The 13,427-nt window shown below is 40.0% G+C and overlaps 1 protein-coding gene across 1 annotated transcript in view; it reads left to right on the top strand.

The window, feature by feature from the left end:
* The window catches only part of arl15a (ADP-ribosylation factor-like 15a), a 117,420-nt gene extending 105,534 nt beyond the window's left edge, over positions 1 to 11,886 (top strand). Inside the window, exon 5 of the mRNA XM_012865624.3 lies at positions 10,128 to 11,886. Coding sequence (XP_012721078.2) covers positions 10,128 to 10,280 — 153 coding nt within the window. The 3' untranslated portion in view covers positions 10,281 to 11,886. The remainder of the gene's footprint in view (positions 1 to 10,127) is intronic.
* Positions 11,887 to 13,427: the final 1,541 nt, after the last annotated feature.

Genomic DNA, 13,427 nt, shown 5'->3' with positions numbered 1-13,427 from the left:
TTTCATAATAGCTTAGGGTTGATGAATTAGTTTGCTATTTACAAATTGATTCAGTGGCATAAGGACTGCTAGGATCACTAATAGGAATTGTAATAAAAACGGTACTATTGATTTAAAAAATCCAAAAACTGAAAGAACTACGCAACTAAACCTACTTTTTTCCTTTTTATGTAGCTTTGGTTGCTCTTCTGTCTCTGTCTTTATGTGTCACATGTTCAGGAAGCAACTTAGAAATGTTTCTGTGCTTCAAATAAGGACATAGAATCAAATAAAACTCAATCATGTATTTAGAAATCAAAAAATGATTTCAAGTGATTGCTTCATATTTGCTCTCCATTTGAATAAAGTTTTCTTTGAATAGCTTGCTCAACAGATTCAAAAACATTTGTATCTGTTTGTAAGAACTTTTGTCATGTCGTAATCGACTAATACTGCCTATGTGAAGGGAATATAGGTAAGCAAAATAGGGAAAAATTTTTTTAAAAGAAATATGTAAAAAAAAGAAATGAAAAAACACCACAAGGTGTTAGTCTTTCTTTAGACAGTATACCTCCGCTAAAAGGAACACTTTCACTGAACAGGTGATCGGGTCATTATCTACCTTGAGCAAGACCCGTGACAGTAATCCCCTAAGATGCAAAGCCTTTGGTCCGTAATTGAAGGTGTTACACCCAGGCTTATATAGGCTTTAGGCTTTACTTACTGGCCAGTGGGCCGTTTCATTTGACACCTCCGTCAGTTAGTGGCGCAGTGTTTGTTTTTTCACGAGCTTCCTAAGTGTTCCTCTCCTGGGGACCTCCAGGCCCTCTCATGTCTTTAAGATTCTTTAGGTTAGCCGGAAAAGCAAACAAAAGCACATCTATTATAAGGTGAGAGGATCTCACATTACCCTTCCATTTCAATGCAGTCGCCAGTGTGGGCCACTTTCCAAGTGACTGATATCTTCACAGGGGCCAACATGTCAGGGGATGGTGTAATTGATTGTCTTGGATATTTGAGTATGCCACTTTCCCTTGTGGAGAGACCCCCCTAATGCTTTCTACTCCAGTCATATACAGCTCACCCGTACTGAGAGGCTTTGACACAACAGTAAAGCTTGGAGATCAGGAATCAAGAATCTTTATTGTCATTGTGCAGCCATAATGAATTTTCTTTTCATCAGACGCCACTGGACCTAAATGAGGACAGCAAATATGTACTTCATATAGTAATAGTAGTAATATAGTAATAGTAATATCATCTTTATTGTCATTGAAACATACATTGAAACATACATTACAACGAAATTTGTTCTCTGCTTTTAAGCCATCACCCTTGGGGAGCAGCATATATATGAATATTATGAGGAATTTTCTACTTACTAAGTGAAGCCCCTCTAGCTTTTTCAGTTTTAGCAGTTACCTGCAGAATAGTGGGTTTTTTTTTTTAAAAAAGAGAAAAATCTAACAAAGTATTTCTTTGTAATGTTTCAATTTAGTTTTATCTCTTAAACAAGATTTAAAAATCTGAGTTGTTACAAGTACACATTTCCTAAAATTCCTTTTTATAAACGGATTGTATAAAAAAGGAAGAGATTGCAGGTCTTATGATTCAATTTAGTCCCTGGCAGTTTCTCTAGGCTTTTGGAGCCTAAGGCATCTAGCAGAGCTCAACTCAGCAAAACAGCTCGTCCCAGATGAGAAATTAAGAGCTGACAGTAGACGTCATTGAGCTCTCTTTCACAATACCTTTCTGCTTTAGGAGTTTGTCCAGCAAACATGCATCTGTTCCATCTGGCTTCACTGTTACCCTCTGCAAGATCTGACCCCAGAGTTCCCAAGTTTGCGAACATAGCACAACACCACTGAACCGTAGTAGGGGCTTTTATCAGTATGATCCTGAACATAATACTGTATCTTAATGTCAATCTGTTGTCTTTGGGATCTGCCGTTTACTCCCTTAACAAGATTTACTCATCACACATCTTACTGCAAACGACTGTTAGAAACATACAGAGCACTAATAAAACCCGGATGACCCCAAATTTAAGCACTGTGGACAATTTTTGTGAGACTGTTTGCCGAATATGTTTTATCAGAAAATCTTTATAACCTAAGTATTTGTTGTCTAAATTGAGCATGGTAAATGGTATTTGCAGAAGATATCATTACTAATTTGTTCTTTACAGCTCTTAGATGTTTATCACACAAATTTAAATATCAGGGCTTGCCGCCAATAAATGTTATTCATTGTATTTCTATGACATCTGATTTCAACCAAAGACTAGACACTAATGATGTGATTCTACAATTTGAGTTGTGTGTTAAAACTTTTATCCTGCTTCCGTTTCTAAACCTAAAGCTGATGAAAAGTGTAACTTTGTAGAGTAGGACTTTTGCCAATACAATGTATTGTATAGTTACGTCATACATTTACTAGAGTTTTAGTTTCATAAAATAAGCACCAACTGGCACCAAGGATTGCCAACTTTGATTGTCTTTTCTCCATTAGACTGATATTTTCTGTCTGAACAATTGAAACAATTGTCCATCCGTCTATCCGTTGTTTTCCACTCATCCGAGATCATTTCAAATTCTGGAGGGGAAACCCCAACTTCTGTCCTCCTGGTTACAATTTCCAGCTCTTTCTGCCAATACAGAAAGGAGCATTATTAGGAGCCCATTAGTATAGGTCAAGGTCCCAACCTACCATCACACATGATCAAGAACCCAAGATACATGAAACCTTCTACTTGATGCAGACACTCAACCCCCAACCACTGAGGTACAGGTTTGGTTACGTTGGGATACATGATCACACTAGTTAGATCTTACGTACATTTTTAGTTTACCTCTTAAACAGGTTATCATTCGACTGGGTACAGAGTTTGACTTGAACTTGGGGGACATATGATCCTGTGATGTAGCTGAAAATCCTCTATAGATGTGCATGCAAGCATAAATTTAAAGCTTGAAGCGAGTTCTTGGATATAAAGAAAGCAGCAGTCAGGAACACATTGGAGTTATTTTTGTATGTCAGAATGAAGAATACATCCATTTGGGTCCTGCCACACATCCTTAGTCTGAGGTTTGTTTAGTTTTTCCCATTCAAATTCAACAAACAGCATCATACAAACCCCAAGTCCAGATGTGTGTGTGTGTGTGGACAAAAGTAATCAAAATAAAGGGCAGATCGGAATAAAAAATGCATCATGTAAACAAGCCAATCAAAATATTGTGATCGAATTAAGGTCAATCAGAATGAAATTATATTCTGAATGAGAGGGGTGGTTTATGCTGATTGATAATCTGATCAACATGCATATAAAGGCTTGTCGGGATTGAGTTATTTTGGATGTGGTAAACTGAGCCGAGTGTCATGTGCGCCCCACGTAAAGGTGACATATTTCTGTGCTGTTGTGGGGTGGAAATAAGTCGGGAAGGAAAACTGTCGGGGCTCCCGATACAACCTCAACAAAGAGCTCAACATTGTTGTTTATTCAGTAACATTTGAACCATAATTAGAAATTGGTGAAGTCCAACCTGGGCACTCAGAAGACAAGTCAAGGCAAATTTATTTGTATAGTACATTTCAGTACAAAGACAATGCAAATTGCTTTACATGATTAAAATCTATAGGAAAATAAAACAGAATAAAAGCAAGTTGGAATAAAATGTAGAAACAAAATAAAACATGGGAAAATGGAAACTAAAATCAAATATTAAAAACCGTTGGACTACAAACTTGAACTAATGAAGTTTCAGTAAAACAGTTGAACTAGAACAGAAGACAAACAAACTTGTATAATACTGCTTTGTTTACTACTTTTTGTTGTTAAGCAAAGACAGAAGTACTTCTCTGGTATTTTTTTTAGGGAAATTTGATAACTGCGCATGTCAGAGTGGTTGCATTCCAAATAAAGTCAGGTGCATATACATACACATTATGATTGCATTAATTGATTGTGTGTCCATATAAATTATACAATCCGATTATTTTTTTGTTTTTCATTCCGATTGTGAAAATGATTGTGAAAATGTGTGCATGTAAACAAAGCTAGGGTTGATTTTATTTGATATATCTTGCATCTGTGTATAAAGTCTAAAATTTTTTCCTTTCATATTTGGACAGGCATTGGTTGTAACACCTACCAGTTTGCCCCTTTTTAGTTCCAGCATGTCCATGGACGCATTTACCTCTGTGAACAAACCACTCCCCATTGCAACCGTGTCTTTTTTCTCAGGGCAAATTAACGTTGCAGACTTCACCAAACAGTCTTTCATAAACTCCCCATTGGAGATTGGAGCTTTAGAAAAAAATCCTTGCAATGCTCTTGCTCGCGGCGCTTCAGTCAAATTCTTGTACTTTTGTCCATGTCATAACGGTCGGTCAAATTTTAATCCTTAAACATTGCTTTATGTTCTCCACACACTAAGCACACAGCTTCACGGTCGGCATCACCAAAGAAATAGTTAGAAGTCCATGCCTTGTTTATTTCTTGAAAGCTGTTCAACACATTTACTTAGGCATATAAGCACACCAATGACATTAAGAAAGCAGTTTTGTAGGGTTCACACTTATACTACACTACTAACTCATGCGGGCCACTCAATGGAAGCTAGTGAGCCAGAATTGGCCCGCGGGCCGTAAAATGTCCAGGTCTAAGTCTATAAATAAGCTTTTTCTCAATTCCGACCTTTTTCTGGCCTCTGTCTCTGGTTAGTTTAGTTGGTCAGGTGGCCAGAATAGAGCTCTGCAGAGAGCCATTAAAGCTCTTTTAATTCTGCCAGGATATCCTCTCAACCTGGCTCGATGCCGACTGTGGCCATCGCGTGAAGTAATCTGGCATAAGTCATGGAGCCACTGAACGCACGTGCCATGCTTGCCCCATTGCCACCTTAAGTAGCCCGTGGTATTCCTGCCAGAGTTGGAGCTTAAGCTTAGCTGACTGCCCATGCAGCTACTGGGTCGCAAACTGTCAAACCAAACAATGCATATGTAATGACAAAGCTTTTTTCCACAGACTGGTTTTCCATCATGGTCTTCTCTGGGTTGGTTATTTTTATCCCCTTGTGAAATTTATGATGACAGTTTTAAATACTTCTAGAAGAAGCTTACAGACTCCTCAGCCAAGTTTATTTCAGTTGCTGTCCTGCAGATACCCTAGATACAGATTTAGGTAAGCTAACACACTTTGCCAGGTTGCCTGGCACCTCTGCCTCGTTATTTTAAGCCGGGCGTTTATGTTATATGTGGAGTCTCCAACATTACCTGTCCTACCAGTGTGAATTAACTTTGTTGTCTGTGTTGCCAAAGTTAACTTATCTTATGAGGTTAAAGAAATGAAAACAGAAGCTCAGTGCGTCACATCTCAGTGCTCTTGCAAGTGCTATCCTTTCATCCTAGCAATATTAGTTTATCTTACATTACCTGGCTGTGGGGTTTTCCTTCAGTTTTGATGTCTCTAAAATCCGAAGGACTGTTATTGTTGCTGTCAGGGGTTCGGTTTAATGTTTTTGACAGCCTTATATATGCATAAGCCTCTTTCTCCCACGTACATTGTGTGGCCCCTGGACTGTATGACCTAGAAGAAGCTAGACTGGATGACCCAGTGGTCATCCTCGAAGCCATCTGGCAACCCACGTTTTGTTTGGCTTACCCATCCTACTGCCTCACGCAATTCCTTAAGCAAGCATAAGTGCGCTTAGGAGGACTTAATCTGAGGGGAAACTGGTTTGGGCCACACTTGTTGACTTTCAGAGTGGATACACACCGGCTGTTGGGTCACGGGGTTCTTTCAGGCATGTAAAAACCGACACTTGTTTTCAACGCCGCGCCTCCTCCCTCTGTTGTTGGATTTAAATCTATTGGTTCTCATTGAAATCTCGATCTTGCAAAGTTACTCTCAGTAAATGTTTACGACACATTTTTCTTTAATTTAATGCCACAGCGTACATTGTACGTATCACTGGCCGGATGGGTTATGCCTTGCGGATGGCTGGTAGACGCTCTCGGGTATGTTCAGCTGGCCCATGATGCGAGCAGCGGAAGTGAGAGAAGCCCTAGTCTGTCTCCACTTGCACAGAAGTCACTCTTGCTGTTTTCACTGTCTGCCAGTGCAGGGGCCACAGTCTTCCAGAAGAGGGCCTTGGCTACAGGCAGGCGACTCAACCAACCAACCAACCAGCCACCCAGTCAGCCAGCCAGCCAGTCAGACAGGCAGCCAGCCACATCGTCTGCAGTCTAGGTCTGGGGCTACAGCCTGGACTAGGGCAGCTCAAGTTACCCAGACAGATTTGTTAACACTGTTTGGGTCCACTCGGATTTCTAGCCAGGCTTCTGAGCCAAACGCGGCTGAGGTGACTTAATCTGTCATTAAACTCACATTACACCCGAACACAGACTCTGCTCAGGGGGGCAGAGTCGGCACTCACTCTCCCACTCGCTGGCACGGCTGGCTGGGTTTAGGCAGACACAAAGAATACATCCCCCTTCCTCCTCCTTCCCATCCTCTTCATGCCACACACCATGGCACAGCTAGACAGCGCTGCGCAGTCTAGACAAAAGCAATTTCACTTGAAGTTGAAAAGTCATTTGGCTGTGTGATGGGTGTCCGTGTGGATTTGCCGGTCTTTGCTGCATTCTGTTGGTATACATCTACTTTTCAAAACAACTTGCTGTCGAAAATACTTTTTCTTCAAATCCAAATGAAATGTAGAAATGTTATCTTAGCTATAAAAAAAAATAAAACACTAATTTCATTGCTTTAAAGGATCAGGTTTAAATTCCATTTACTTTCAATAATCAGAAAATGACAAAAAAAAACAGCTAATTTCAGCAATCATAATTAGAATACTCTTATTTTTATTGTATTTTATCTTAAATGTGTATGAATTTAATTAATTGTTTTTTCCATCAGCTGTTTAAGGGAATACGCTGGTGTCGTTTGCATATTTCACAATTTCTTGCTCTAGGTGAAGAATACAGGTGCTATTCTGTGATTAAAATAATACCCACCCTGTGGGGGGGGGGGGGGGGGGGGTGCAACGTGTGAGTCTGTAATGAAGCTCTGCCTCAGAAACTGACCTACTGGCTTTAAATTATATAGTTAGGTAAAAAAAAAATCATATTTTTTCTTGTTGTATTATTCTCTATTCTCTATCCACTCCTTTCATTATTGGAAAGTGTATATTTAAAGATGTTTGGTTGATAATAGCAATTTTAATAATGATTTTATTTTATAAAGCAATAAATAAATAAATTAAACAAAGCAACCTGGCCATACATGAAAAAGTAATTATTCCTCTATTAAATTGAAAATGGTCACAATGTTTGAAAGGTTGAGTTTAAATTCCAGTAGCCACATCCAGTCCCTATTATCACCAGCCCTGTATATTGAAATATACATTTTTAATATTGTACATTTTATAATATTAAAAACACTGAAAAATAGAACATCATGATACTGAAAGATCTTATAAAAGCATGCCCAATAAAAAATAAATAAATCAAGAACAGATTGGAAAGACAAATCATACAAGAAATGATCTGCAAATGGGCAAAACGAGACAGTGGTGAACCATCACAGGAATGGCCAGCCAAGCAAAACATCTGAAGGATGTCCATCGATTTGTGATCTTGAGCTCAAGTGTACTTGGATTAAGCAGCAGAACAAAAACCCAAAGCACTAAATCAAGTCCCTTTTCTGAATGGTTCAGGGAGGGAAAAAGAGTCCTAGTCAAAGTCTGTGGTTGAGATATTGTGGCATGACTTTCAACAGATCGTTAATGGCCAAATATTCTTCAAAGTGACTGAATTAAAATGATTCTGCCAAGAAGAGAGGATCAAGGTTCATCCACAGCGATGTTAAAAACTCACCTGATGGCAGTTTTTCAGAGGGAAATTACTTTTTTAAACACTGCTTTATTTGAATTATTGTGTCTGATATTAAAATATGTTGATCTGAAACAATAGAAGCAAAAACAACAAAATCTGTAAGGGGACAAATGTGTTTTTTTTGTTTGTTTGTTTTTTACTGTAAAATAAACTCAATTTACATTCAGAAGTATTCACCTTGCTAAAGCTATTAGGGAAAACCTGAGTGTTTTTTCATAATTCATGCAGATCTTAAATTAAAATTATAATGATCTTAAAAAGGTATTGAAATTCTCAAATTGAGTTTTCTGAACCTTCTTTCTCAGACCTTTTCCTTTTTTTAATTTGAATTAACAACTTAACTTTATGATTGCTGAATCAATACACAAACTACATCTTCACCAAAATGGTTCTCAAAATGTGCATAAAAAGGTTTAACAAGGTGCTAAGGTGGTTAGATTACTGTTCAGTATTTCTCTCTGAGATGTTGACAGTAAACATTTGTCTTTGCACATTTGTCACCTGTTATCAAGCAAACGGGAGGAGATGGTTTTAGCGAAACCTTCCTTTTACTCTCAGCTTGAAAATGTCAGATTGTCTGACAAGCCGCAGGAGCATCAGTGGAGGTCTGGAACGTTGTTTTCCTCTGCCTGAGATTTGTTTTCACCTAACAGCTGGTTCTGGTTCCTCCGCAAACCTCGCTTCGCCCCCGCTGACGAGAGCTGCCAAAAGCCAACATATGAACTTTATAATCAAGCGTTGTAAGGGGCAGTGCCAAGCCAACGTGCCAAATATTTTTCACATGAAGCCGCTGCTTTGTTTCATTTAGTCCTCGTCTGTTTAACTGTGTTGCATTTATTTGTTGGTTTACACCGTCGTCAAGACAGGGATCCAAAAATCAAAGCTGATGTTTAACTCCTAATTGGCTGAAATGAGGTGACGCTGATCTAAACACATCTTAAAGTCTTATCGGCCCTAAACGTTAATAAAGCACAAGCCGGCTTCTTTCTTCAGGACCCCTTCACAATCTTCAATAGTCTGGAAATTGCTTTTAAAAATGTCCAGGTCTGTATAAGGAAAACTTTCTAGGCTTTACTGCTGATTCTCAATAAATAAATCTCAATTTTTAACAAATAACATTTTTACATTGGCTTATGTTCAGCAATATCTTTTACCTTCCATTTGCTGCAGCATAATTTGATTTTTTTTATGAAATTATCGATTTTGTTTTTGTAAGTGACCTCTCACGGAGTGAGAACATACAGATCAATGCTCTCAGATCAGGGATTTAAACTAAAACCTTGGATGTGGGTTAGAGCTCAAACACACCATTTAAACTCCTCAAATTCTTAAACATTTAAAAGATAACTAACTGGAAATAATCTGAATTTACTGAAGGACAATCCAGTCTATATTATAGACTCTAGATCAGGGGTGTCCAAACCTTTTGTCACATGGGCCAAAATTGTCAAGTCAAACATATTTGTGGGCCAAAAAACACAAAAACATAATTACCCCAACATTATATTGGGAATTCTTTACCCGCTCCACAAAATATGATGATGCAATATTTTAATTAGACAAATTAGTCCGATTTTCTGCAGAACAGGTATACATAGATCAGGTGTGTTTATTGTTCTTGATTCTCCAGAAAATTTTAAAACGACAGAAAATATTTACACATTTAAGACTGAAGAAAGTTTGGCAGACATGTGAAAAAATGTGTAGGAGTCTTGTATTGTGCATAATTTCAAAAAACATTTAAAATATTTACTATTTATATTTATTGTATTAGAAGATTTACACTGTTCATTTTAAGTGCTGTTTCTTGTACAGTTCTTACACAGAATGGAAAAGTGTGGAAATAATATCTATATTCCCAACAGTGTTATCTCTTTATCCATCCATCTGTCTGTCCTTCCATCCATCCATCTTTCTCTCAGTAGTTTCTTTTTAGGTTTTATATATAAATGTTGACCTCTGTATGAATAACTCCCATGAGTTCATAGTGAAATTTTGTATTTTTGCTTTGGAAATTAGCAAAAAAAGGATTAAGAGCTCAGGAAAGTCTGCAAAAATCTTGAGATTTGGCATGAGAGACGCGTGTTTGCAGTTGATCGATAACAAAAAGGGACTCAGATTTTTATGTCCTCTGGATGACTAACATAATGAAAAGATGAGACATAAATGTCTCTTAGTTAACAGATCTCATCGTTTGTTATAAATGTGAGTTGAACGGCTCAATTTGACCCCATGGCGTCTTCTGTCTGCAGATAAAGAAATACTTTGAGCTGGAGCCGCTGGCGAGAGGAAAGCGTTGGATCCTGGAGGGAAGCACCACCGACAACATGGAGGCGGTGAAGGAGAGTTTCGGTCAGTTCATCAGCCTCCTGGAGGACAAGGAAACGGAGCCTGCAAGGATATGAGGCTAACGCGCGCTAGCGGTTGCCCACCGCCACGTTACTGCTGGTGGCCACGTCCACACACCCGAGCGAGCGCAGACACAACAGCACACAGGAAAACGCAACAGATGTCGGCCACTCTTTGTGATGAATATTGTATGTTGTCCTCCCTCCGCCGCGCTCTCAGTTTTCACATCGGAACAGCGAGCCGGAGCATCAGCCGAGCGCCGCAGACCGACAGAAGAGAGCCACCTTTAAAGCCACCCAGGCTCAGAGAAAAGTCCCCGCCGTCTGCCGACAATGGAGACCTTGTTTACTACTGTTTGTGCCATTGTGATGTGATCAAAGGCGCTTAGGACGTTTAGCAACTCTAGTTAGCATTAAACACTAACACACACTCTTGTACTCAAACACACACACACGCACAGACAGACGTGAAACTGAGTGGAGCCCACATAGATATGTTTAGCATCTCCACCTTTTTGCTTTGCAGGATGTTTGAGGGAGAGAGAGAGCACGGCCGATGCAAAGTCTCCCCTTTGACTCTCCAAGCAGCGGAGTGCATAGTCTTAACGCCCGTGATCTGTGCGGTAGCTACCTGTAACCTGACTAGTGTAGTCTGAGGATCTCATGGAGTATTATGTACACGCATACTAGCATTTGGCTGTGTGATCATACACCAGTGCAAACTACTAACCGAGTGACTGAGAGCATCGTTTAGTTAGGGGTGCGGGGGCTTTTATAAATGTGTGATTTTAGGTTGTGTTTTATAGCTTATGTCTGTTTAACCTCGTAAAGCAGCGTTTGTGATTCTTTTTAAAAATGTCTCTGTTATGTGATTTTTTTTTTGTGTCAAATCAAAGACCAAAAACTACAGAAAAGAAAGAAGATGTGTGACTTTGGTGGTTGAGGGGGGGGGGCGTTGTATTATTGACCAATGTCTGGCTTGTTTTTTCTTTTATTTCTACTGTAATTTCTTTCCTTTCCTTTTTCCATTTGGCATAAGCTCTCAACGCCGCAGTTTCCCATCAGGCCGGAGTACAAACTATCAATCAGCCGCAGCAACAGCTGCATCTGACAAGTCCCTGTCCGACACCCTAATGCCTTCCAACTGTCTGGAGACCTACACCCCCCCTCCTCCATCCCCCCCCATCCCCCTGTCTGCTGTTTATTGCGCATACACCCCCCACCTCGTCCCGGAGCGGCTCTGCCCCTCCAGTCCAACTGCGCTCGACATTCCCGCCGCTGCTCGATGAGCTTTTTTTTTTTTTTTTTTTTAATCTCGGATGTCGTCTCATGTGGACTCCGTGCCGTTTAGGATGAGTCGCCTTCATTGTGCCACAGGTGTCGGGTTATATCTCCAAGACTAAAAATAATCGGCAGGCCGTCTAGTCAGTGGTTTTTTTTTTTAGGTTTTTAGAGTTTTGATCACTTGTTTTGTACCTGGTAGGAGAAATGAGCGAACTTGTTTGCTTGGATGCAACAAATGGATCTCTACGCCCGGGGGGGGATTAAACCAGAGTTGGACTTTTCATGTCGTCTTCTCACCAACAACTAAAATCACAAATATGTTCATTCAGCTGTGCAGTGTGTCCGACGTTGAAATTAAACTTTTCAAATCCAAACCAAACGTTGCGTTTTGAGCCGTTAATGTGGCTGAGTGACGTCTACCTGAAGCTGCTCTGTGTCGCCAAAGGTAACGCGTCACCTGCCTTCACACACATGAACTTTAATGACGTTTGATCCTTAATCCACAGAGTTTAATGTGATGTCAGCCCACCCTTGCAGCTGAAGCAGCCTGCATGTCTAGGTGCTGGATTTTATACACCTGAACGATGATCAGAAAAACACAGGTGAACGAGAGGAGCTCCCGCCGAAGCTAAGAGGTAAAACAAACGCGATCAAAGAGGAGCAGCTGAAGAAAGCTTCGCATGGAAAGGTAACCAAGTGAGACAGGGATTACTGATTATATATGCTTGACTATGAGACTATGATCCAGGCTGGTCTGTCACAGATTCCAGGGGCCTCATGCACAACGAGCACATACCCATAAAAACGCCGTCCTGCCTTTTTTTTCCCCACACAAAATGTCAGATTTATTATTGATAAGATAACCGTGGAAATGTGTGCAAGCGCCACCCCGAGCTTCAAGGCCGGTGTACCCCACATTCCTGGGGTGAGCGGCACTTAAAAGAGAACGCTGGGGAAACTATTAATGACCTGAAAGCAATTATTGTGCAGACCAGAGGCACATGATTACATCCAGTTTCATGAGTGGATGCTAAGGCACGCACAAAAGGGTGCAATTAACACATTTTAAAACAGAGGTTTTAGACTTTATAAAAAGGACATTGTGGCTGAAGCAGAACAAAGAGGTGGCGTTGCTGAGGGCCGGAAAATGTCCGGAAACTCTTGTAGAACGCTTGTAGAAATGTTGTCTGCAAATTAACTACAATTTTAGTTATTTTCTACAAACCATGCTATCCAAACACCATTTGCAATTTCCAAATTAAACCTAATGACATACATTAAATCTGTTTACCCAGTAATATCACATAACCTTCCCTCTCTTTCTGCCCGTGGGCTCAGAAACGGGCCCTGAACTGTTGAACTTTCTTGATATGCTCTGTTTATGCGATGGACGAATGCGCGGCGCATGCAGGGGTGCTTCAGTAGCTTTCACCTTTGAATGCCGTGTTCTCTTGCCTTTCCCATTTTAAGGAGTCGACAGAGATCAAACCTCCGTGTCCATATTTATACCAGAGGGTAACAGAAAGTTATGGGTTTCAATTTAAACGTTTCTAAAGACATTAATTAACCTAAAAAATAAGGTCTAAATTACTAAAAGGGTTTAGTTAAGTTATTTGTTGTTGTGTAGTAAATAAGGCGCCAGGGAGTTTGTTGAAAGCCATTGATTCTTCAGCTCGACAAATGTGCTCCAATTTTTTGGAGGGTATAAAAGATAATGTATGCACATTTTTCTACACCTGTTTACAATAGAATATTTACTTTTCCTGGATCAGTACAGGGTATATCCCGCGTTTGATGTGTTTCCCTCAGCGTCTCTGATTTGTGGACCAAGGTGTCCCGTGGAAATCTGAGACGCCGGACGACGATCAGCCAAACGCAGATGAACCAGGAGAGTTCAAGCCAAAGTTCGAAGGTAAAACC

Source organism: Fundulus heteroclitus, chromosome 12, assembly GCF_011125445.2.
Source record: "Fundulus heteroclitus isolate FHET01 chromosome 12, MU-UCD_Fhet_4.1, whole genome shotgun sequence".
Taxonomy (NCBI): domain Eukaryota; kingdom Metazoa; phylum Chordata; class Actinopteri; order Cyprinodontiformes; family Fundulidae; genus Fundulus; species Fundulus heteroclitus.
The sequence above is the reverse complement of the archived record's forward strand: the minus strand, read 5'-3'. Positions and strand labels throughout refer to the sequence as shown.